General features: G+C 45.4%; 1 protein-coding gene across 3 annotated transcripts in view; it reads left to right on the forward strand.

The window, feature by feature from the left end:
• WDR83 (WD repeat domain 83) overlaps positions 1-24167 on the forward strand; it is a 188316-nt gene that overhangs the window by 18426 nt on the left and 145723 nt on the right. For all 3 annotated transcript variants that reach the window (XM_069231831.1, XM_069231832.1, XM_069231830.1), the window contains 2 exons: positions 22906-23145; positions 23806-23926. In XM_069231831.1, coding sequence (XP_069087932.1) covers positions 23043-23145; positions 23806-23926 — 224 coding nt within the window. In that variant the 5' untranslated portion in view covers positions 22906-23042. The remainder of the gene's footprint in view (positions 1-22905; positions 23146-23805; positions 23927-24167) is intronic.

The raw sequence follows: 24167 nt of genomic DNA on the forward strand, positions 1-24167 counted from the left end.
CTAGTCACGGCTCGCGGGCCGCCAAGGTAGGTCTGTGGGGCCGCTGGCGGCCCGCGGGCCGTACTTTGAGTGACGTCGATCTAGACTATACCGGGCGGGCCTTTGCCCCTCCGCCCAATGCCCACAGTGTGGGAGAGGCCCTGCCAACTTTTTACATATGATATGTTCCTGTAACGTGATAGATATACTGGGGCGGGGTACTCCAGGAGATCGGAGCCGCCCTGGGGCGAGAGATTCAGAGATCTGCTAAATTGGCCCTACTGGGGGTAATGGAGGAGATGGGAGGTCCAAGGGCAAAGCGAGCCATGGCTGCCACAGCCATGTTGATCGCCAAAAGAGACATTGCCGCCATCTGGATCTCTCCCGAGGGCCCATCAGTTCGAAAGTGGCGGAGGGGTGTAGACTGGTGCGCCAATCAGTGGTGTACGAATCTAGAGGCTGCCCACAGAAATTTTAGAAAATTTGGGGGGGATGGATGGTCATATGACCATAAAGCGGGGAAAAGACACAAACACGAAAGTGGTAATGGAACCTACACTGAATGTTATTGCTGATCCATAATTAAGTTCAAATTGTCTACTGTGGTGGTCTGTCACTAAAATGTATTACCCTGTAAATGTTCACTGCTATGCCTACCTGCTTTATCTAAAGTTCTATTCTATACTTTATAAAACAATAAAATTTGTTTATCAAAAAAAAAAAAGCTGGAAGTTAGTGGGAAGGTTTTTGGACATTTCTTAGAAATTTACTAACTGTAAATGATGGTGCGCTACCCCGTCATGCTTTAGTAATATACTTATTAAAAGTGAGTGTTTAAACATAAACTGAGAAACATTCCTGCCCGGATGGCAAAGCTATTGGTAAACTAAAGGACAAGCCATGCATGGATCATGTGTACCCTAAATGTGGGCTAGATTTATTATACATGGAGTAAACGTTTAGTGTATTTAATCAAACAAAAGAGGACTTTTTTTTTTTTTTTTTCAGCAGATATGCTGAACTCGCATATTTGAAGGTGCACCCATATGTGAGAATGAAGAAAAAGGCGACTGTAAAATACAATTTTTGCATAGGATCACACAATTTGAGACCCATTTCGGGGTCAAGTACATTACAGGTAGGTCGAGTAGATTGTTCAAGCTACTGGACCTGCAGGTCTAGTAACATTTTTATGTTTTTTTGAGGCCTGATGCTTTTTAATGATTCTCACCTTTTTGGCTCTTTTCCTGAAGACAAAATGCATCTCCTTTTCTATTCCTTCAGATGTCAGCAGTCTTGGTCTTCTGGCTCTTAGAAATATAATTCTTCATTCAGATAACCTTCCAGAAGACAGAGGTCTACAGAACAAAGCAAGAAGTCGCAAGAAAAGATCTTTTAGATCCATTGGATTCCCTCCTTTCCACCCTCTCACCTTCAAATATGAGGAGCCTCTGTAGAGTGTCATGGGTTGGGAATTCCACTGACCCCATTTTCAATTTATCCTGCATTGCCCCACTGAGTGCGTCTTAGGTGAGGGACTGTGAGCTCAGTACATTGTCCTCATCTACTAAAAAGCCAAAGCTCTTGAGTTCCCCATTGGTCTATCAGTCTTCCATATATCTCGACCCCGTTCAGCTCTCGTGGGCTCTGCAGTACCTCCCCTTTGCAATGTTGAAAGTTCCACCAGTGACAGAGTGGGTGAATAGAGGAGTCTGTCTTTCGTTTTTGTTAATGATCCTCTTCCATATTCATAGCACTATCATCAGCTGGTGGGGGCATTTGATCAAGGCCATCCGTCTACCTAGTAAAAGCGCTGCATGAAGCCCCTTCATTGTTTGCCTCTCCTATTGTGCCCAGCTCTTCCTTTCGGTCACAGTTAAGCCACCAACCCACTGACTGTAGGTGTGCAGTAGCATAATAGAGTTTGAGGTTGGGCACTTCCAAGCCTACCTCCCTACATAGGTCACTGTAAAAGACGATGTGACATTCGTTGGTGGCCCTAATCCCAAATCTGTTCCCTCAGCGTGGTCATTTCTGTAAACCTAGATAGTGGTGCCCATATTGGTAGCATCACAAAAAAGTGTACAACTCAGAGTAGCATGAATATTTTTGTCAGTGCAACTCGTGCCATTTGGAGGAGCTGTTGCATGCATTGTGTGCCAAATTTCATTGTGGTTCTCATCGACTGCAGTGCTGCCTCCAAATTGCTGTCACGGACATGCGAAAGGCAGACCTTCACAGCCAAGTATTCGAGCATTGTCAGTTCCACGAAATACCCTCTTCAGCCACTGCTCCTGGAGCTGTTTGCATAGTGAGGTGCACAGGGAATGCGCACGTCTTGCCCCAGTTCACAGACAATCCGACACCGCTCCGAAGTCAGCCAGCATTCGCACACTGCAAGGTATCCCTGTGGCTGCGTCACAAGGAAATAGTAAATTATAATCTACATATAGCGAGATGCATTGTTCCCCTCTCAGCAGTACCTTAGGGCCAGATGTACGAAAGGATTTTACCCATTCTGTGTCTATGGGAAAAAGCTTCGTACATATGGCCCTTAGTCCCTATCCCTCCTCATGGACTATGGAGGCAAAGGGCTCAATGCCAGTAGCAAATATTATGGGCAACAGGGGCATTCTTACCTGGTGCCTCATCTGATTACAGTGGGGGCAGAAATCAGTTATCCAACGGGTACCATAGCCCAAGCACCTGCATACAGAAGAGTAAGCGATTGCGCTCATCTAGGTTAATGCGTGTCATGGTGGTCATGACGGAGGGCCAATGTACTGTGTCAAAGGAGTTTTGTAATTTGATGAAAATGACCACCACGAAAGCATGGTAGTTCTGTGGAGTCTTTTGCATCACGTGAGACAGGCAACGTATATTAAGGGATGTGTTTCAGAAGGGGATGAGCCCATTCTGATCGACATTGATTAGAGTCTCACTAAAAGAGTATAGTGTGCTCACAAGGATCTTACTGAGTGTTTTATAGTCGTGGTTGAACATTGAGAGTCCTCTTTACAAGGCCACATCTGCAGGGTCTTTGAGAGGTTTAGGGATCACTACCCGAAGTGTCTCCATTACTATATCAGGAAGGAGACCTCTTTTGTATACCTCAATATACATAGCTATCATTCTGGGGGCAACAGGTGTGGCGTACTCTGTAAAATTCCACTGAAAACCAGTCAGTTCCTGATGTTTTTCCATTGGTTATCTCCCTCAGTGTTCCCCGGATTTCCGCCTCGTTAATGGGCCCTGATAATGAGTCCCTAGCTTCCTCCGGTAACCATGTAAGCTTCGCCATGTCCAGGATAGCCTTGGTTGCCTTATCGGTGATCATCTCTTGGGGGCAGACAAAGTGCTGCATAATTGTGTGTTGAATACTTCATGATTGGCCATATGCATGGGTTTCATTGTTCCCCCCCACCCCCTCAGCTATAATCAGAATGGCAGGGACACCTGGTTCGTGTGCCATCATTAGCCATTCAAGCATCCTGTCCACCTTACCCCCCCTCAGTAGTGGAGGTGTTCAAGTACTACTGGCACGTGTATGCCTAGTTGTTCCTGCAGTGCTGGGTACTGTTCCAGTTTCTCCTGTAATGCTTGTTTGGTTATCGCATTGTGTGAGCCAGATATTTCCGATCACCTCATGTATTCCTCTAATTCCAGGAGTTTGTGCTTTAGAGATCTACCCACGCCCACCAATTGTTGCATGGATTGCTCCAGTAGTGCTAACTTAAATGCTTCCTATTCTGTATGGATGTGGTCAGTCGATCGTTAGTAATGTTGAAAATAGTCACTAGTGACCTCTGCAGTCTTGTCCCAATTCACCATTTCGTGTAGGCACTGATGGGGTGGTCAACGGTTCAGGATCGTAACCCTATGCCTGCCCCACTGTAGCTGCATAAGAAAAGGGTTGTGGATGAAAATGGTGCTGGTAAGGTGCTCAGTGGACATGTTGGCCCCTCCCAGTGTGTGCATGCTCAGCAGGGCTTTCAAACATGTGTAAGTTGGATACTGGGAAAAAGAATGAGTATTCCTGTGGTCCAGGATATCGAGCGCGCAACAGATCATGGAGCACCCAATGTGCCATCCACTGACCAAATTCCCAGGCCAACTGAATCGAAGGAGCGTTCTGGATAGGCCACACAGATAGTCTCTCTGCCCCACTCCCCCAACAGTGTAGGCAGGCGATCCACTCCGGTTCGTGTCTTAGTGATGGTCTTGAGAAATTACAGTTGGCTAACATTAGGGGCATAAAGACTACCCAAGAGTACCTCAGTGCCATCTAATCTCCATTGTGCTACTGCATATCTCCCCTCCTTATCTATGTGGGTGGCAAAAGTTCCAAAGGGGGTTCTGGGTCTGACCCAGATTAATACAATCCTGGCAAACACTGAGCATCCTGTGGGAAACACCTATCCTCTCTAGCATCTCTTTAGTTTTGGTAGCTCAGTGCTAGACCAGGTGTATCTCCTGTAGGAGTGTGATGTCCACCCCTTCCGACAGGTATGGCTGTACTTCCCATGGTGTACCATTCCCTGTATGTTCCAAGTTAGTATATTATATTTACCTGGTATGCCTGCCATATGGGTGGTATGAAATAATCAGTATTGGAAATTGTTTGAGCAATCTTGGTCTTAGTCGCATATGCGGTAAGGTGTAACCATCAAATAAACAAAAACGCTTCCCATCTTCTGCACCCCAGTGTGGCATAGTAAATATCAACCATCCAAACTTGGTCAACTTTACCAACAGTCTATAGTTCATCCTCCCAGGCATCTTCACGTGGGAGTCTACAAAGGAGGGGGCCACCAGCCAGTGATCATTAGCACCAAGACATCAGTCTCTCAGTCAGTGGATAGGTTCTATAGCTCTGTAGGGGCATTGCTCAAAGTGGCAGAGGGCATATACATAGGATCCACTACAGGATCAGTGTTGCCCTGAACCATTTGTTGAGCTCCAGTCAGCTTCCTGTGGTTGTCAGCGTCTTGCTGTTTTAAAGGTCATCTGCCAATCAAGCGGGTCAAGATTGGCCTGTTCCAATGTTCCTCACAGAATTAGTCTATTGTGAACCCATCTGGCTGCATGTCCTCTGGAATATCCCTGTGAAAGTGCGTGGTAGCCAAGTCCACCACTTCTGCCTGGGATTGGGCCACCTGATCTCTTGATGGGCGGTGGAGTCTTCTTAGTTCTCCCCTGCTCTCATTTAGCTTTTGGAGGCATGGGCCTTGTTTGTACATTCTTGTCTGTTCCAGATTTACACTGTTCCAACCAGTCTCAGGCTTTGGAGGGTTAAGAGAAGAAGAGAGCATGTCCATCCAGTATGATCTTAGGTTGCACCTGGAATAAAAGTATATGTGCTATGCCTACTTCTCTCTGTTCTTTCTCGACTTCAAGGAATGAAATCCTCTTGTGCTGCACCAGCATACTGTAGTTAAGGAAAATATTGACTTTGCTGTTATCCACCCCTAAGCTGCCATTGGTCTGTGCGTTCTAAATGATCAAGTTCCTTTCTTTGTAATGAAGGAGGCAGGCCACCACTGGCCCGGGCTGAGTATCGAGTGGAGCACTGGGACCCTGTGGGCTCGTTGTAGTGAGAAAAGGGGAGACAGTCCCCTATGGGCAAATTCGGTTGACAACTAGGTCTCAAGGAAGTGGATCATGTTCTCCATGAGGCCAGTTACTCTGATATTATTTCAGCTGCTATGGCCTTCTGTGTCCTCCACCCACCTGTCCAGTTGCACGACCATACTCGAGAGGTTTTTCACCTGCGTCCAGAGCTCACCCTCCGCCAGCCTCATCTCCCCCACTGTGTCTTCATGGCGCTTTACTTTGTCCACCAGCCGGCAATGGTAATCAAGGTGTATGTCCAGGTCTATGGCTGTCTTATTGATCTTTGACTCAAAGATGTCTCTAGAGGTGCTGACCACCTTTAAGATCTTGTCCAGCTTGTCTTGCCCTCGATGGCTGGGGGCCCCTCTGACGGCGGTGTAGTATTCGTGCCCGGGCGCATTCCCTGCTGTCTTCCAGATCTGGTTCTCCCCCTGTGACAATACTTTCCACAAGCTTACATTTTGGGGTTTCTCCAGGGAGGTCCACACGATAGCAGTGTCTGGCTGGGGCACCTTGAACATTGAGTACAGGTCACGTGTGACCTCCTGCCAGGTAGGTTTCTTCGACCCTCCCTCCCCCCTGCCTTCTTGGTGTCCTCTTTGGAGTAGGAGCTGATGGCCCTGGTTCCAAACGCGCAAGGGGATCAAGTCTGCTGAGGCCAAATCCCCCCCCCCCCTCCAGCAGTCCTCTGGTCCTAGAGAGTACTAGTCAGCCCTGCAGCACTCAAGTCCCTCGTTAGGTTTCTCTCAAGGCACCAGGTACTTACATTGTTTGTTCAATGTCCCAAGGGGCTGCCACCTTGCCCAACCAGTCATCTGCAGGGCCGCGGGTACCAGAATTCCCTAGGGAGCCCATGCCACACCAGACCTGTCAAGTAAGTGGCCCTCAAGCCCGAGGTGGGAATCAGTCAGTCTACCACCCCAGGGTCTTCAGCAGGGGCCATAGGTTGTGCTCCAAGCCTGTGGTGTGGATGTCAGGCTGCAGGACTACATCCAGCCCACAGGCATCAGGGCCTCCCTCCGCGCCGCTGCCCGTCTTCAACAACTCACCAGATGGAGCAGTTTTTCCAGGTGTTGCTCTGCAAGTGACCTCCAGGGCTTGTTTTTTGGCAATAAGGCCGGTCTGGCAGCTTAACATCTATCATCCTCCACAATCTGGCTTTTGCCAGCTCCCAGTGCAGCAGTCTCATCCAACAGAGCCAGCAGTCCATTTCTGCTGGTGGATCTCCAGACTCATCCTAGTTGCAGAGGTCACTTGCCTGGCACTCCACCCACAGAGGCTCTGTCCACATGGTACCGAGACAATCCCGCAAGCGGCCTCTGGGCTGCCGCCAGTCCCTCAGGCCCCCTCCACTGGCGCCTCCAGCTCCTGGCAGATGCTGTCTTGGATTACAGGGCCGGCCTGGCGCAGGTCTGCTCACCATGTCTTTGAGGTCCATCCAGGACTCAGCACAGCGAGTGCGTCTGAGGTTCTATTCCCACACGGGGCCCCTTGGGTTGTGGTTTAAGTCCCCCCGGTGCCCTCTGCTGACGGTTTGAGCAGGAGTTCGGAGTCAAGCCTCCATCTTTATCAGCCCTTAACCATACCCCCCTTCTAGATCTCTTTTCATCAAGGATAAAACTTAACTCGTAAATGCCTTCTTTCTATTTCCTCCGATTCCCAAGCTCCTGTACAGAGTTCAGGAAGATGAAATTAATATGATTATCCCCAGTTGACTGAGGCGGTCATGCTTTCCCCTTCTGCAGTCTCTAGCTGTCCTTTTCCTTCTGGTTTTTCCTGTAAATTCTCTAAATTAATTTCTATACACATGAAAATCATTTGTAGCTGCTCGCTTCCTTAGGATAAATTGTTAAAGTGGCTTTCTTGAAGAACGCGCAAGCCGCTGAAACGCAAGTAGAAATGGAAACTAAAGAAGCCACAGATGTTACAGTAACAAAACGGAAACTAATGATGCCACAGATGAAATAGTATCTGCATTTGATGCCACAATTCAGGAAAACATGACTTAAATTATAGAAATTAAAAGGAACATTAAAAGAGGAAACATAGAATAATAACAATTATATGATTGAAGAATTGGTGAATTGCAATTACTGTTCTAATCTACCGTGGCCTGAATGAAATTGTATATAGTATGTTTTGATAGGATTTTAAACTGTTACTTTGATACACTGTGAAAGTAGATTGATGAGTGTGTGCAGTGCGATTGTGGCATGTGCGAGCCCGAATGAGTGGTAGAGAATGGTATGGTGTTTTTCAGCTTTTTGATTGTTTTTGAGTAGAGCTCAGATATAAAGTTTGATACTGTGATGCAGGATAAAACTTCTAAATGCTACGCAGTATTATGTGAAATAAAGTAGAGGTGAGAAAAATGTATTATATTGTCTGTGCCATTATTATATGTATAATATTTAGTAGAGAAAGTTAAGTTTGGTTGCCTGTAGAGTTTTTTCTGTGTATGTTCACCGTTTATGCATTAAAAGGTTATGATATTGCGTTTGTGATTGTTATTCATTTTTTTTGGAAGGCCTATAATCTTGAGTATATCTCCCAAGTCAGTAATGATGTGGATGAGGGACGTAGCGGTAATGGCCTATCTGTTTATTGGTAATCATCGTTATCTTAGTCCTATTCGTCCTCGTCCCAATCATTTTGCCTCCTCCGCCCTCTTTTCTCTCTGGGCTTTCAGTGTGACTTAGAAGCATGTCAAGAGGATGGTGAGATAGCATAGAGCTGGCAATTCAGTCTGACGTTTTCTTAGTGCTTCTTGGGTCTGGGGGGCGGTATTTGCCTCACAAGTAATAGGTGGGATGAGGACCGGTCCGACTAGCAATTAATAAGATCACTGATAAGCGATCAGACCAGTATTTATTTTTATGCAGACCTGTTGATTGAGGAGAGTGAATATTATTGAAAAGTGGGCAAAACATCAAATGTGGGCGAGTTGGCAGCTGTGGTAGGAGAGCAAAGGTGCACCATTGTGTCTAAAGAGAATAAGTTGTATCTTTATGCACCTTAAAGAAGGTAAAGCTTTGAAGCCCCATCAGGCCAGGAACCAGGTTATTCACCATTGTCACTCGAGTCCTGGACCCCGGTTGGCTCTGTCCTTCTACCTTCAATGGAGTACCTCCCAACTTCTGTAGCTGCGGCTTGGTGGTGAGATTTCAAGATGTGGTCTGATGGGTGGCAACACTCAGTTTAGGCGGAAGTCTTTCAAATGTTTCACTTAAGAAATTACATTACTGTTCTGCGCATATCCTAATCTGTATATTTTACTTCCCACATTAGACTTTGCTAAAAATTCTGATGCTGGGTTACTTATCTTTGTGCTTTTCTGAAACACTAAAATAACAATTCCAGCATGAGCTCATGTTTTTTTAATAGAACATTTCTTTGACATGTGGCCTCTATTGTGCTGCATGTATATCTCCGCTGCAAAAGTAGCTGTCCGCATGCAATTAGGTGAGAGCCTTCTGTTCAGCGATAGTGCCTCTGAAATAACAGCCACAATCTGTAGTACAAAGCAGCAACGTGAATGAAGAGACTTGCAGATGTTAACCCATAGGGCATGTGTACTGCCATTTGTTAAATTTTGTTTTGACCAATGACTTTGTGTTTCACCACTGCGCATATTAGTTGCTCAATGTTCACCAGTAGCACATGGTATGTTTTGTTCAGTTTAGCCGCCTATGGGCTTTGACATTGCATTAGTCATTACATTCTGTATTCTGCCTATGGGCTTTGACATGGCATTAGCCATTACTTTCTGTATTCAGTTTAGCCGCCTATGGGCTTTGACATTGCATTAGTCATTACATTCTGTATTCTGCCTATTGGCTTTGACATGGCATTAGCCATTACTTTCTGTATTCAGTTTAGCCGCCTATGGGCTTTGACATTGCATTAGTCATTACCTTCTGTATTCTGCCTATTGGCTTTGACATGCTGTATCCAGTCTAGCCGCCTATTGGCTTTGACATTGCATTCCTATTGGCTTTGACATGATGTATTCAATTTAGCTGCCTATTGACTTTGACATGCTATTAGATATTCTGCCTATGGGCTTTGACATGATATTATATATTGCATTTTGTATTCAGCTTAACTGCCTATTGGCTTTGACATGATATTATACATTGCATTTTATATTCAGCTCAGCTGCCTATTGGCTTTGACATGATATTATACATTGCATTTTGTATTCAGCTCAGCTGCCTATGGGCTTTGACATGATATAAGACATTGCATTTTGTATTCAGCTTAGATGCTTATTGGCTTTGACATGACACTAGACATTGCATTTGATATTTAGGTTAGCTGCCCATTGCCTTTAACGTGGAGTTAGACATTGCAGTTGAGAATCCAAGCTGTATTTTTCCAAGCTGTGTTTTTGCACAAGAGAACCAAGATGTTTTTCTCACAGTAGACTAGACATGATAAGAGAGAGTACATGGGTGTTTTTCTCTTCGCTTGAGCTTGGGAACAGGAGTAGTCTTGGAGACCTGGCCAGTCTCCAAAGGGCTTGCTCAGTTTCCCAGGTCTGAGAGGAGGGGGCACACCGTTGTAACAAATGTAACAGGCTGCAGAGGGTCAGATTCGAATCTGCCGGACCTCGTGCTGGAGCTTGGCGCCAGCTGCCAGCAATCCCGTGTGGGTAGATGAATCTCTTTCTCGCGGCTGACAGGGGTCATCAGCTTGCAGACCTTAGAAAGATGAAGCTGTAGATAGTTCCCACACGGTGAAGTATTTGTTTTGCTTTGCATTCAATATCTTATAAATATAACCTGCTGTGTATATTGCAAACTGATATATTTTGTTTGATTAACGCGGACTTGAAAGCTACTAATTCGTCATTCATAAATATTGTGGTTGGGGAAGAATTAACAACAATAAAAGTCTTCTTTGACCTCAGAAGTGCATTTCTGTTGTGTTATGTTAGTGCTTTAAAAACTAGATAAGAGGAAAGCACTACAGCATGGCACATGCCAAAGACGTTGGTCACCAGCTAAAGTTGTGTGACATAAGAACTATGCTGAAAGTTATTGTTTTGGCCTAGGGAAGCCTTGGTTGAATGCAAACAATTTTTAGTTGCAGAATAGTTTTGCAGGAGGTGCATCAAAGAAATAGCCGGTGGCAGCTGATTAGTTCCTTAGGAGCACAGTTGAGCTGCTGGGCAAAAACACATTTTACAATTTGAAGTTTAGTAACCGACAATCCACCATTTTCAAATTGAACTTTGAGATGAGCCTCCCTGTCCCCTCCCACAGAACCGGGTTCTCTTACTAACAGGACCTCTTTAAGACATGATAGCCTTGATACTGATTTCAGTAAGACTGCCAGGACAATCGTTTGTCCCTGAATTTCTGGTAATGAACCGAGTCTGTGTCGGATCTTTCCTCTTAGAGCGCTGAAGTGGCTGTGAAGCGACTTATCTATTGAGGCATTTTAATAGAACACAAAAACAACTAATCTGCGAGACTAAAAGTGAAATCCTGATGTCGATTTTGTGGTTATTTATGTTTCCCCTTTGCTTTCAAGAAGGAGGCATGGAGATACTGCTCATATTGCAGTTTGTGATCATCATGCCTCCCCTCCAATTTTGAGGGGTAGCGTACAAATGAAGCTATTGTGTTTTTTTTTTTTAATGTCAGCTGAGATTCTGGTGAATGGGAACACAGAAATATGGCCCTTTTGCAGATGAGTTAACATACCTGCACCACATGTACACTAAACCTTGTATAAAATACAGAATCTTTGATTAAAGGTCTCTTCGTATAAAAAATGAGCATACAGAAAGACCAGCCGACTGGTCGGATTCCACTTCAGTGTTCCTGCTGGGTCTAAACTTGTGAGCTGTTTCTTCACGTTTTCAAAGAATAGTTTGTGTGTTGGGAATGTGTGGCAAACACTCTTTCTATGCTCTATCAGTTGATTAGTAAGACTACATTTCCTTTTATTGAAAACAAAACCCGTGCGTCTCAGGCTGCATCTTGAATTGACCCCAAACCCCCATTACTAGGGCTGCTTCTAGTAGAAGCTCTTTGGGCTTATTCCTTATGGGAGGCCCAAGGTTTTCGCTGTTGTGTTCTGTGACTCGTGTCTCTCTTATGTCTGCAGAGCCCCAGCAGCATATTATTCCTCCCACCTTTTGCTTGACAGCCTGGTTCAGACTGTAATAGAAGACTTTTCATTGAGTATCAAATCTTCAGACGCCACAGCTTTTGACATGGTTTTCCTTATCTTCTTTAGTCAAGAAAGAATGTCTGACAGGGTAACTCCCAAGTAGTGTAAGTATTCGATTTTCCATGTTAATTCTAGAGAGTAGGGTGAGAGATTAAACTTAATGATCGCTTCTCTGGGACCTCCTATCATCACCTATGATTTAGTTGGTTTGATTTTGAGTCTGTTTAATTTGTAGTCTCGTACTTTGACTCTTAAGGCCGCAGGACTTTCTGTTTGAGCTAGAAGGAAGGAATGCTCAGCAAATTGTAGCAGTGTAATTTACATTGCATCAACGTTTTCCATCATTTGGAGATGCTTCCGAGATATTTACACACAGTGTGTGTGTGTGTGTGTGTGTGTGTGTGTGTGTGTGTGTGTGTGTATAGGTTGAAGAATGTGGAGTGAGATAACATCCTTGTTGCACTTTCTAGTTTGTGCCAAATTTCTTTTTTCATTTTACTCATAGGCCGATTAGAATGTGTCCATGTGTGATGGAGTCAAGTTTTGCCAAAGTAGCAAGTAATGCTAAATTTAACTTCAGAGGCTTTCCCAGCATCCCTAGTCAAATGCTTAAGTAAATTAAACATGATGCGGCCTAGAAAAGCATCAGCTTTTGGTGACCGAATTACTGTTTATATGATCTAAGATGATGAGTTGTTTCCTTGCACTTTTACAAAGCCAGCTTGTATTGCGGTCAAGATTTGCTTTTCTGACAAACTTGTCCATGTGACTCAGGATGAACTTTGAGAATATCTTCTTCGCAATATTGAGTAGGTGTTTGGGTCTGTGATCTTCTAGTGATAGATATTTGTCTGATTTTAAGTTTGTCCTGTAAAAGAAAACCTATTGTATTCTACACATTTAAGCGACCAGGATCAGCCTCTAACAGCCATTGCTTTTAAACTCCAGAACCTTCAGCCATTGGCTTGAAGCACTGTCAATCACATCTTAACATCAATCTATGTGATTATTTAATTTATAATTTATAGAGCGCAAACAGCTACTCAAAAGGCATGCTTGCAGTGAAGCAAACCGTTCCCAACATATAAAGTCACCATGATTCTCTCCTAAACTTTGGTGAGCTAATTGAGTATAAATAGGTAGGTTTCCATATGTTTCCTAAAAAGGAGTAAATCAGCAATTGCTCTAAGATCTAGGGTCTTAAGAATGTTTCACAAGAGTGAGGCTTGCAAGTAGTTAGAGTTGGCCAGGGAGCAATGAATGGTTTTATGACAAAGAACCTATTATATGAATACACAATTATTCTATTTGGAAGCCAATGTAAAGATGTTAGCTAACCTGGGATATGTTCATTTTTATTGAGGGCAAGTACACATTGAGCAGCTATATTCTGAATTCATTCTATTTGTGAACGTAGATAAGCAGCAAGACCAACATAACGTGATTTACAGTAGTCCAGGCACAAGGTAATAGCAACCTAGATCATAGCTTTCCCATTCCTTCTAGTGGTAGTGTAATCTGTAGATTACTCCGTTTTTAATGGTGCTTGTGGCATTAAGGCTAAAGTTGATTACAATACTTTTGTAGCTGTGGATAGATTTAATATCACATTTTCATTCTTGGTGATTTAAGTGATTTGTATGACTTATTTATAGCTAACTACTATAGCAGTTTCACACAAAAAGTACACTTGTGTCATCACACATTTAGGCCATTATCTCATCCATACAATGTATGTCCAAAGCAATCCTTTTAAGTCTTGACTGTACAGCTGTCACTTCCCTTTGTGATCACAAGAAAATGAGCTTTAAAAATCACTATAAAGAGGGGCTTTGGCTCTGTTCACATGTTGGTTTTCCCGAGTACAGCATTTGATTCATTAGTGGTCTTCTGAGGAAGGAGTGCTTATAATCAACCCCTGTTGGCTTGTGGAGGGTTTCCTCACAGTTAATGACCATCACACCAAAGCGTACCGATGAGTCTGCATGCAAGGGGAAAACCTCTAGGATGATGTTATGACATTTGCTGACGTTTCTTTTTTCCATATGTTGCGTGATCCACCTGATCATAATGCTGCTGGATGTGGCAGTATTTTCCTCGTGGTTCATTAGGTCTAAGCCTATCAGACAGCAAACTTCTCCTCTGTGTGATGCATGGATTTTTCATAGCTCTTGTTACTGCAGTGATGTACATAAATGGCAGCACTCCCACTCTGAAAATTGTTCCAGCACCTGGTTCATTCCATTCATGAAATGTTTTTCACGTATGAACCTCTCATGGAAGACTTCTTTTCAACTATCCCGTTTCTACCTAGGTCTTGAAGGAAGTGGCATACTATAATGTAAATAGCATTTACTTAAATATCAGGCACACTTCTAACAGCTTTTACTTTGGTATTCAGTGTTATCACTCCAATGCTGGAAAAGACTACCCTTCATTAATATAGCCTTATACTCTCTGCCAAGGGCTGTACCACTTGTGGAAGGCCCTGAACCGGAGTTTTAGGCATGAGGCGCAGACGAGGGCCTATAACGAGGGAGAGGGCCTTTAACAACCAGTATTGCCAGAGACTGAAGGACTATAGGTAGCAAAGAAGGTTTACCCAGATAGTGACTAAGATACAGTTAACACAGTATTATCAAATCTGCATCACCTCTACAGGCTAGGGTCATAATTTAGAGGGCAGTATTGAAGTAAACCCTCACAATAACTCTACAACTCAGTTAATTCCATGCACATGCTTCACTCCACCTGTGCCCACCTTGCATCCACCTCTCCCTGGAACCCCACCCTCCTCACATCAATGCAGCCCTATGCCACACCACAGGCCATACTTTTTGGCCCGTAGGAATGTTTTGCAAGTACCCATAGTGTACAGCATCACTAAAAACCACTAGCAAAGCAAATAGGGCTCAGGGTGAGATGTATTGGCTTTGCCAATGACTGTTTTTTCAACTCAAACGCAGTGAGTACTGACTGCCGGAACAAGTAGTTCCTTTTGCCTTTCAAATGTGTTTCTGCACTTGAGGCACAATTATTGGAGGAACCACATGCTACCTCATGCCCAGTACAGCTGTGCTGTAGCCACTGCCTGCTAATCTGTGTGTTCATGCCACGGTTTCCAATGAGAGGAGGGAGCTGTGCTTGTGGTGCCCCTTCAATCATTTAATTAATGTATCATATTAAAGGTGTATTGATCTGACAATTCTAGACTGTAAGGAAATGCCTCCTTGGCATGGTTACCCCCTGACTTTTTGCCTTTGCTGATGCTAAGTTTTGATTTGAAAGTGTGCTGAGACCTGCTAACCAGGCCCCAGCACCAGTGTTCTTTCCCTAACCTGTACTTTTGTTTACACAATTGGCACACCCTGGCATCCAGGTAAGTCCCTTGTAACTGGTACCCCTGGTACCAAGGGCCCTGATGCCAGAGAAGGTCTCTAAGGGCTGCAGCATATCTTATGCCACCCTGGGGACCCCTCACTCAGCACAGACACACTGCTTGCCAGCTTGTGTGTGCTGGTGAGGACAAAACGAGTAAGTCGACATGGCACTCCCCTCAGGGTGCCATGCCAACCTCACACTGCCTATGCAGTATAGATAAGTCACCCCTCTAGCAGGCCTTACAGCCCTAAGGCAGGGTGCACTATACCATAGGTGAGGGCACCAGTGCATGAGCACTGTGCCCCTACAGGTGCTAAGCAAAACCTTAGACATTGTAAGTGCAGGGTAGCCATAAGAGTATATGGTCTGGGAGTCTGTGGTGCACGAACTCCACAGCACCATAATGGCTACACCGAAAACTGTGAAGTTTGGTATCAAACTTCTCAGCACAATAAATGCACACTGAAGCCAGTGTACATTTTATTGTAACATACACCCCAGAGGGCACCTTAGAGGTGCCCCCTGAAACTTTAACCAACTACCCGTGTAGGCTGACTGGTTTTAGCAGCCTGCCACACTCGAGACATGTTGCTGGCCACATGGGGAGAGTGCCTTTGTCACTCTGTGGCTAGTAACAAAGCCTGTACTGGGTGGAGATGCTTATCACCTCCCCCTTGCAGGAACTGTAACATCTGGCGGTGAGCCTCAAAGGCTCACCCCCTTTGTTACAGCACTCCAGGGCATTCCAGCTAGTGGAGTTGGCCGCCCCCTCCGGCCACGGGCCCCACTTTTGGCGGCAAAGCCGGAGGAGATAATGAGAAAAACAAGTAGGAGTCACTGGCCAGTCAGGACAGCCTCTAAGGCAACCTGAGCTGAGGTGACTCTGACTTTTAGAAATCCTCCATCTTGCAGATGGAGGATTCCCCCAATAGGGATAGGAATGTGACCCCCTCCCCTTGGGAGGAGGCACAAAGAGGGTGTAGCCACCCTCAGAGCTAGTAGCCATTGGCTACTGCCCTCCCAGACCTAAACACACCCCTAAATTCTGTATTTAGGGGCTCCCCAGAACCTAGGATCTCAGATTCCTGCAACCTAAGAAGAAGAGGACTGCTAAGCTGAATAACCCTGCAGAGAAGACAGAGACACCAACTGCTTTGGCCCCAGCTCTACCGGCCTGTCTCCCCCCTTCTAAAGACACTGCTCCAGCGACGCTTTCCCCAGGGACCAGCGACCTCTGAATCCTCAGAGGACTGCCCTGCTCTAGAAGGACCAAGAACTTCCGAGGACAGCGGCTCTGTTCACCCAAGACTGCAACTTTGTTACAAAGGAGCAACTTTAAAACAACCTACTTTTCCTGCCGGAACCGTGCGACTTGCTACTCTGCACCCGACGCCCCCGGCTCGACTTGTGGAGAACAAACACTTTAGGGAGGACTCCCGGCGACTGCGAGACCGTGAGTAGCCAGAGTTGCCCCCCCCTGGACCCCCACAGCGACGCCTGCAGAGGGAATCCCGAGGCTCCCCCTGACCGCAACTGCCTGCTCCTCAGATCCCGACGCCTGGTAAAGACTCTGCACCCGCAGCCCCCAGGACCTGAAGGATCCGAACTCCAGTGCAGGAGTGACCCCCAGGAGGCCCTCTCCCTTGCCCAGGTGGTGGCTACCCCGAGGAGCCCCCCCCCTTGCCTGTCTGCCTCGCTGAAGAGACCCCTTGGTCTCCCATTGATTTCTATTGGAAACCCGACGCGTGTTTGCACACTGCACCCGGCCGCCCCGTGCTGCTGAGGGTGTACTTTCTGTGCTGACTTGTGCCCTACAAAACCCCCCTGGTCTGCCCTCCGAAGACGCTGGTACTTACCTGCTGGCAGACTGGAACCGGGGCACCCCCTTCTCCATTGAAGCCTATGCGTTTTGGGCACCACTTTGACCTCTGCACCTGACCGGCCCTGAGCTGCTGGTGTGGTAACTTTGGGGTTGCTCTGAACCCCTAACGGTGGGCTACCTTGGACCCAAACTGTGAAAATTGCACTGTCTAGTTTTAAAATAGCTATATGTGATTTTTATGAAAACTGTGTATGCTATTTTGATTATTCAAAGTTCCTAAAGTACCTACCTGCAGTACCTTTCATTTGAAGTATTACATGTAAAATTTGAACCTGTGGTTCTTAAAATAAACTAAGAAAATATATTTTTCTATACAAAAAACTATTGGCCTGGAATTGTCTGAGTGTGTGTTCCTCATTTATTGCTTGTGTGTGTACAACAAATGCTTAACACTACTCCTTTGATAAGCCTACTGCTCGATCACACTACCACAAAATAGAGCATTAGTATTATCTCTTTTTGCCACTATCTTACCTCTAAGGGGAACCCTTGGACTCTGTGCATACTATTCCTTACTTTGAAATAGTGCATACAGAGCCAACTTCCTACATCTTATGCCCTCCTCTGAGGCCTTCTGGTAAGGTGGGCGACTGGTGAGTACTGCTCCTTAGAGCTTCTGCTGCTTTCTGGACCTAGAGAAGCCACCTTAGTGCTGTAAAGAGGAAGGAGTGTGAGCAAGTGTGTGTGTCAGCTGAGTGGGCCCAGCACTGCCCTGCGCTATTAAGTGTCTGGAGTGGTGTCTACTGAAACACCCTAGCCATTTTGCGTAAAACGCTGCCTTTCCTTTTAGCCCCTAGGACTTGGGTGTTTCAAGTTGAGCAAACTTAGATTACAACTGTTGAGCGCCACTTCTGATAACAATCTGTTATGTTAGAAATAAAGCACCATATGCTGGGTTGCAGACCGTGTTTTCCTCAGGAATAAATAAGGAAATGTGTCTCTAAAGTAGAGTCAATGCAGCATTTTAAGTGGCATTCAAGAATTAGCCATGACTCAAGGATCAATATTAGTAATTTAAAACCATGAAGGTTTAATAAAATATGAAAGTGCAGAAGACAGTATATCAAAATGCATATTTCAGTAATAAACCTATTGCCAAGAAATAATTCCAAATAGATACAGAATGTACAATATAGTCTAGGTTCAGAATATGCTGCAATTAGAAAATCAAGCAGCGTCCCTTGCTCAGGAAAGAGACCAAAAGATCTCCTGATCACCCCTAAAACATGTTCTTTTATAGACCATTTCATCATATAAAGCGAAGGGAATCCACACACACGAGCAGCTGTAACAATACAACATTGAATCACTATACATCCTCGCAAAAAACGTCATATAATACCACCATCCTAGCACTATCCTTCAAACTGAATGAGTCCCCTTCTCACCTAACGGAATGGGACATGTTAGCACAAATCTAGTTACATAAACAGTTGCAGCATTATCAGTGATAAGCCTACAGTGAGTGAACAAGAAGAGGATTTGGACGGCAACAATCTAACCAAGTGACTTCCTTTGAGGCGCTTCAGGAACTTCAAGGCAACAGAAAGTACCATTGCACATTATTCAGAGTGCGGTGTCAATGAGAAGTGAAAACAGGAAGTAATAATGGCTCCTAAATCTAAGATGGAGTCGGGCCTGGTTCGGCCAATACCATTTAAAAAAAACAGTTCCGGACATCATAGCTTTTTCGTTCTAATTGCAAAATGTTCATGTTAAAACTTAAAAGCACATATTATTCAACCTAAGAAATAGCACTAACACATTGTCCATTTCTCATCACCAACACCCTGAAGCCCACGGTTTGAAGTTCGGGGCCTGAGGACCTGTAGCTTGCTTTCTGAGACAACATAGAAACTGACAGTCTCCACTAGGTGAAATGTCGCTATGGGTGAACTGCAAGCAGCTTGAAGCCACTCGTTGACTTCGGCCTAATTGTTGGTGAAAAAAAACTTGATGTTTGTAAGTTGCCTTTGGAGGTTGAGTCATTCAGCAGACGAAGCAGGTCCTCTGTTAGGAGTCCTTGTTCGCTGGGATTGTCTTCAATGTGAGAACCACAGTACCTCACGCCGGTGGTGTGTATACAGGCTTGCCTTTTAATGTTGCTGTTTTAAGTGATTTCTTTAAAATGTGCAAGGATTTCTTTGAAACACTGCCTTGAATGTCCACACGAGCTGCCTGCTCTGACCGTACTGTCCCATTTTAGTCTAAGTGGTCCGGAAAACTTTCAGTCACGGCCTGTGAAAATTAAATGCTGTTTCCAATGCCTCTCCAGTATGAATTGTTTCCATTGCATCTTCAGTCCCTCCCACACCTCAGCGATACCTGTCTTTCTTGACTCCCACCCATGGACTCCCCTTCCTTACAGCAGCGATACATCTCCAGTCTGCCCGCTCTCAGAAGCACATCCCCTCACCTCAGGGGCACCTTTCTTTCCCATGGGTGGACATATCTCACCAGGGCTGCCGGGTTTTTTCTCCCTCCGTAATCTGCTCTTGTTGCCTCTCTGCTTAGCCACGCCCCTGGGCTGCCCCTCAGTGGGATCTGCTTGGACCCTGCTGGCGGCCGGCTTTTGGGCGGTACAAGCAGTGCAACCGCACCGGGCGCTGACCTCAGGGAGGCGATGTGTTTATCAATAACTTCCGAAACTTGCGATTTAAAAGCACCTGCTGAAAAGTTCCTTGGGGTTTAGCCTTCTAGGAACAAAATGTCAAGATAACTCTTGTGATTAATGTTCCTTCGAGAGAGGAAGATGGGAGTTTTGCCTTGTGGCAGCTTTGACTCTACATAAAGTAGCATAGAGGGTTTATATGCCTGCTGCAAAAACAGAACTATGGGGCATATTTAAGAAAAGTGGTGCTGCACAAAGTGCAGCACCACTTTTCTTACACCCCTTAGCACCACCCTAACGCCACCATGGTGCTTATTTATCTGCCTAAAGCATTTACTGCAAGAAAAATACACATAAGGGAAAGACGGAGGAAGAGAAAAAACGAAAAAGCATCCCAATGGGGAAAAAAGCAGAAATCCGAGCTGAAGAGGCAGGGAGTGCCTGTAAATGGATTGAAGAGGCCCGAGATGGCTTCAAGATTACTCTGCCTTTGAATTACATGTTCTCACATTTCATTGCAGCAGCCGCGTGTTTAAGAGGAGGGCTTTGGGCATCAGCACCTTTTTACTTACAAATTAAGCCCTGCCGTATAGGGCATATTTGAAAAAAGTGCACTGCACACAGAGCTCTGCCACTTTTCTTGAACCCCTTAGCACCCCCCTAACGCCACCATGTGTGCATGATATTTAAAATACGGCACACCACTGCTATAGTTAGGGGACTAGCATCAGAATTTTTATATGCTAGTCGGGCGCTTTGCAGAATTAACGTAAAATTTTGTATGCTAATCCTGCAAAGCACCCAGAGGCCCATTGTAACCAACAGACGCCTCCTTTTAACGCCTGCTCTGATCAGGCGTTATAACTGCTGCAAAAAATTGACGCAACAAAATCTGTCAGATTTCTTTGCGCCATTTTTTGCCCCCTCCCGTTATGGGAGAATGCCACCTTTGCATACATTATGCCTGGCGCAGGCATAATGTAGCACAAAGGGATACAAAGTGGTGCAGTGCATGCATTGCGCCACTTTGTAAATATGGCACAGCATTTTTAGCCTTGTAACGCCACATTAGCGTATAAAAATGACGCTAATTTGCTGTTAGAATGGCACTAGGGGCTCTTAAATATGCTGCTATTTTTTATGTGGTTAGGTTAGTGGATTAGTAAAGCCAGCCTTTACAAGAGCTTTATAACACATGAATGTATGTGAAAGGGGAGCGATGGAGAGATGAGGGGCACATTTGCCAAGAGGTAGTGAGTGAAATCGAGGAAGAGATCATGGGGTGGGGAGGGGCGCCAAAATAAACTTGCACAGGGCGCCACCGGCCCTGCCTGCTGTCATCGCCTGTAGCCCGAGAACGCTCACATGGAGAGGACGCCAGGTGGGATGTGACGACAGTGTTGCTGCACCAAAGAGCACTGGCACTAGTGCTGCATAGCACCCCAAGACCCCATAATCTTCCCAACACTCACATAAATATATCCAACATACATGTGCATTGCGTTCACCATGCTCACATAAAACACATTGAACCTGCATAGGTACCACATACATGATACATACATGCTTGTGTGGGGGTTCAGGGTGAGATTGTCATGGAAGGGGGGTATGTGCGCTACACGCTGGGGATGTCCGCATGAGTGCGAGGCTAGGAGTTTGTCAATACAGTGCCAGGTGTACATGAGGGCGGTCAAAAAAAAAGTACCCGTCAGAGTACCGTGTGGGGGCTGTGCCAGTGAGGCGGAGGTGCGCCTGCGAGGGCGGGGTCAGAGATGTGCCCTAGTGTAGCGACAGCAGTGTGGTGGCGTGGGGGCATGGTGAGAGGTGTGGCCCTGTGATTCCATGTAGGGCGGGCGAGGTGTCGGTGTGAAGGCAGGATGAAATGTGTTGGGGAGGAGGTGGGATTTAAGATTGTGCCTGTTGAATGCAGGGTAACCACAATGGCACTGAGTGCAGCATCCATTTCAGTGTCAAGACGGTGTGTCTTTGTTGGTTGAAGGTGCGGCAGAGCAATGACAAACCAGTTGGCATTGCCAGTCTGGTTATTAATCGCTTTGCACTGCAGAAGGTGTTTTTGTATTGCTTTTGTTAGTGCGACCATCACAGGTATTGGCTTTGTCAATGCGTGTTGTAGATTTCTACAAGAAGACTGTGTTTTATTCAGGATTTAATAATGTTGCCATGTTTTGCAAAAGAGGCGAAGGCCTGTACTAAAATTTTTAATCACCACTCCTTTGATTCCTTGAAGTATCTCGGAGCAGTGCATTGGTCCCTGGTTTCTTGTCTTTAAGTGCCTGGGCGGCTTCCCATTGAGTTCCGTTGGATGCCGGCCAGCCACCTCTCTCAGGTGGACTAGAGAAAGCAGACTATCCGGTTTCATTGAATTGGTTTGTTGACTCAGCAAGGGACTGGAGCTTCTAGTGTCGTGCTGATTGTGGGTATGTGTTGTCGCAAGTGATCCATGATGAGCGCGAGTGCACGGTGAGGGTCCATCCATCCATATAAGATCCCTATAAAGTTTGCCATTTCAGAGACGTGAAAGAGTTTCCGGGAATGTGAAAGGAATAGTGATGCCGATTTATAGGGTCAGTACCACAATCCGGGAGGCCGAAGGAACCAAGGGCCAGATGTAGCAAAGGGTTTTTCCCATTCTGTGTCAATGGGAAAATGTGTTCGTACATATGGACCCAAAAGCCCTTCCAGCTTTTGTACTGAAAGGCAGTCAACGTCCCATCACAACCGCTAGAAGTGCTTTATAAGATTCTGCTTTGGCCAAAGTAGGCGCTGCATATATACATTCATCTTGCATACGCTTCGAGGCAGCAAAAGCAATGTGCAGGGCTTCGGAAAATACTGAAAGAATACATTGATTTTCAGCTCTCCCACTACATACATTACTACAAAAACACGTCACCGCAGGCGAGGAAGAAACATGAATTAGTTAGAAGGTGGTTGTGTTATGGAATACCCACGACAACTTATTACAAGGATACATCTGTTCCAGGCCTGGACTTTCTGTGCACAAATTATTAAGGCTTGTTGGTGAGATAGTCTAGTTGATTTATTTAACTTATACTACAAGTCCCAGAAGGTAATGTGGTGAATAAAATGTTTAAAAGCAAGCTGCCGTTGTAGCATGAAACCATACAACTCCCCTGTGGTTGAACAACCAAACGCTTCAAATGCACTCATGGTCGCATAGCTGAGTGGATGATGCTTTAAACTGTTCATTAAACCTTCTCTGTTTTTATTTCAGAGATAAAGGCTGACCTTTCTGGAGGAACGAACCGTGAGCTCAAGAAACCATCACTGCTTTGGACGCTTTAGCAGGGAACCAGCGAGAATTGGAAGTCAATGCACGGCTGATTGCTTAGTCCTGGAGCGCCCACGAACATGGCGTTCCCGGCACCACTGCCGCAGAAGCCAGAGCTGCCCGGGAAGCTGATCCAGACCATTGAATGTAAGCAGGGCGCAGTCCGAGCTGTGAGATTCAATGGTACGTACAACAGCCTTCGGGCACCGCTGCACAGTCCATACATCTGATTATGCTGTCGACGGTCATCCTCCCAATGCACATACCAATATACCGCGTGGCATGTTGGCCTATGCAATGGGAGCATACACCTGGGTGAAGACGCCATGTTTATAGGCCTGCATGAAGAACTTCTTTCTAAATTCTAAACCTTGAGTTTCTTAGTTACCGACAACTTCTGACATTCACTTTGAGAATGCTGTTGGCTGTTTGAGGTAGTTACCTTAAGAGAAATGTCTTCTCCCAATTTGTGTGGGGCTACGTTTTCTTCATATAACTTGAAATCCTCAACTTGACTAACTTGATTTCTTCCAAGAATTCAGTGTGACGGCCTAAGATTGGGTGACATTTCCGCATATGCAAATATCAAGCTATTTTAGTGATGCTAAAACATTTATAAGACCTAGTCGGATGCCCAAGTCTGCCACGACTACCAAGGTTTTTCCTTAGCACGTTTAATGCCTGTCTAATACTCTAGACAGTGCATGTGCCTTCCTAGACTGCCTGAAAGCAATAAGACTAAAAATAAACAGTATCTTGTCAAAAAAGTATACTGTTGGGCAAACACCTCACTTCTTGCTGTTTTGTTTTTACTCATGTTTCTTCTTTGATTTTGTTAAACAGTGGATGGGAATTACTGCCTCACCTGTGGAAGTGACAAGTCTCTGAAGCTATGGAACCCCCACAAAGGCATCCTCCTTAAAACCTACAGTGGACACGGCTACGAAGTGCTCGATGCTGCAGGGTATGTAAGTGCTGGCTGCGGTGGGAGTGGTAATGGCTTTTGAGGAGAGTAAATTAAATATGTGAAGCTATTCGGTAGTGGTGGCCGTGGAGAAATGTGTCTGTTTTGAATATTTTGTTGGCCCTTTGGAGACACAGAACTGTTTCTGCATTTTTAAGGAGCCTGAATCTCTTGTGGCATACAACCAAGGGTAGTAATTAATTAATTCCAGGATGCCATAGAGCAAACCTCTTTGCACATT

Source organism: Pleurodeles waltl, chromosome 4_2 (assembly GCF_031143425.1).
Source record: "Pleurodeles waltl isolate 20211129_DDA chromosome 4_2, aPleWal1.hap1.20221129, whole genome shotgun sequence".
NCBI classification, from domain to species: domain Eukaryota; kingdom Metazoa; phylum Chordata; class Amphibia; order Caudata; family Salamandridae; genus Pleurodeles; species Pleurodeles waltl.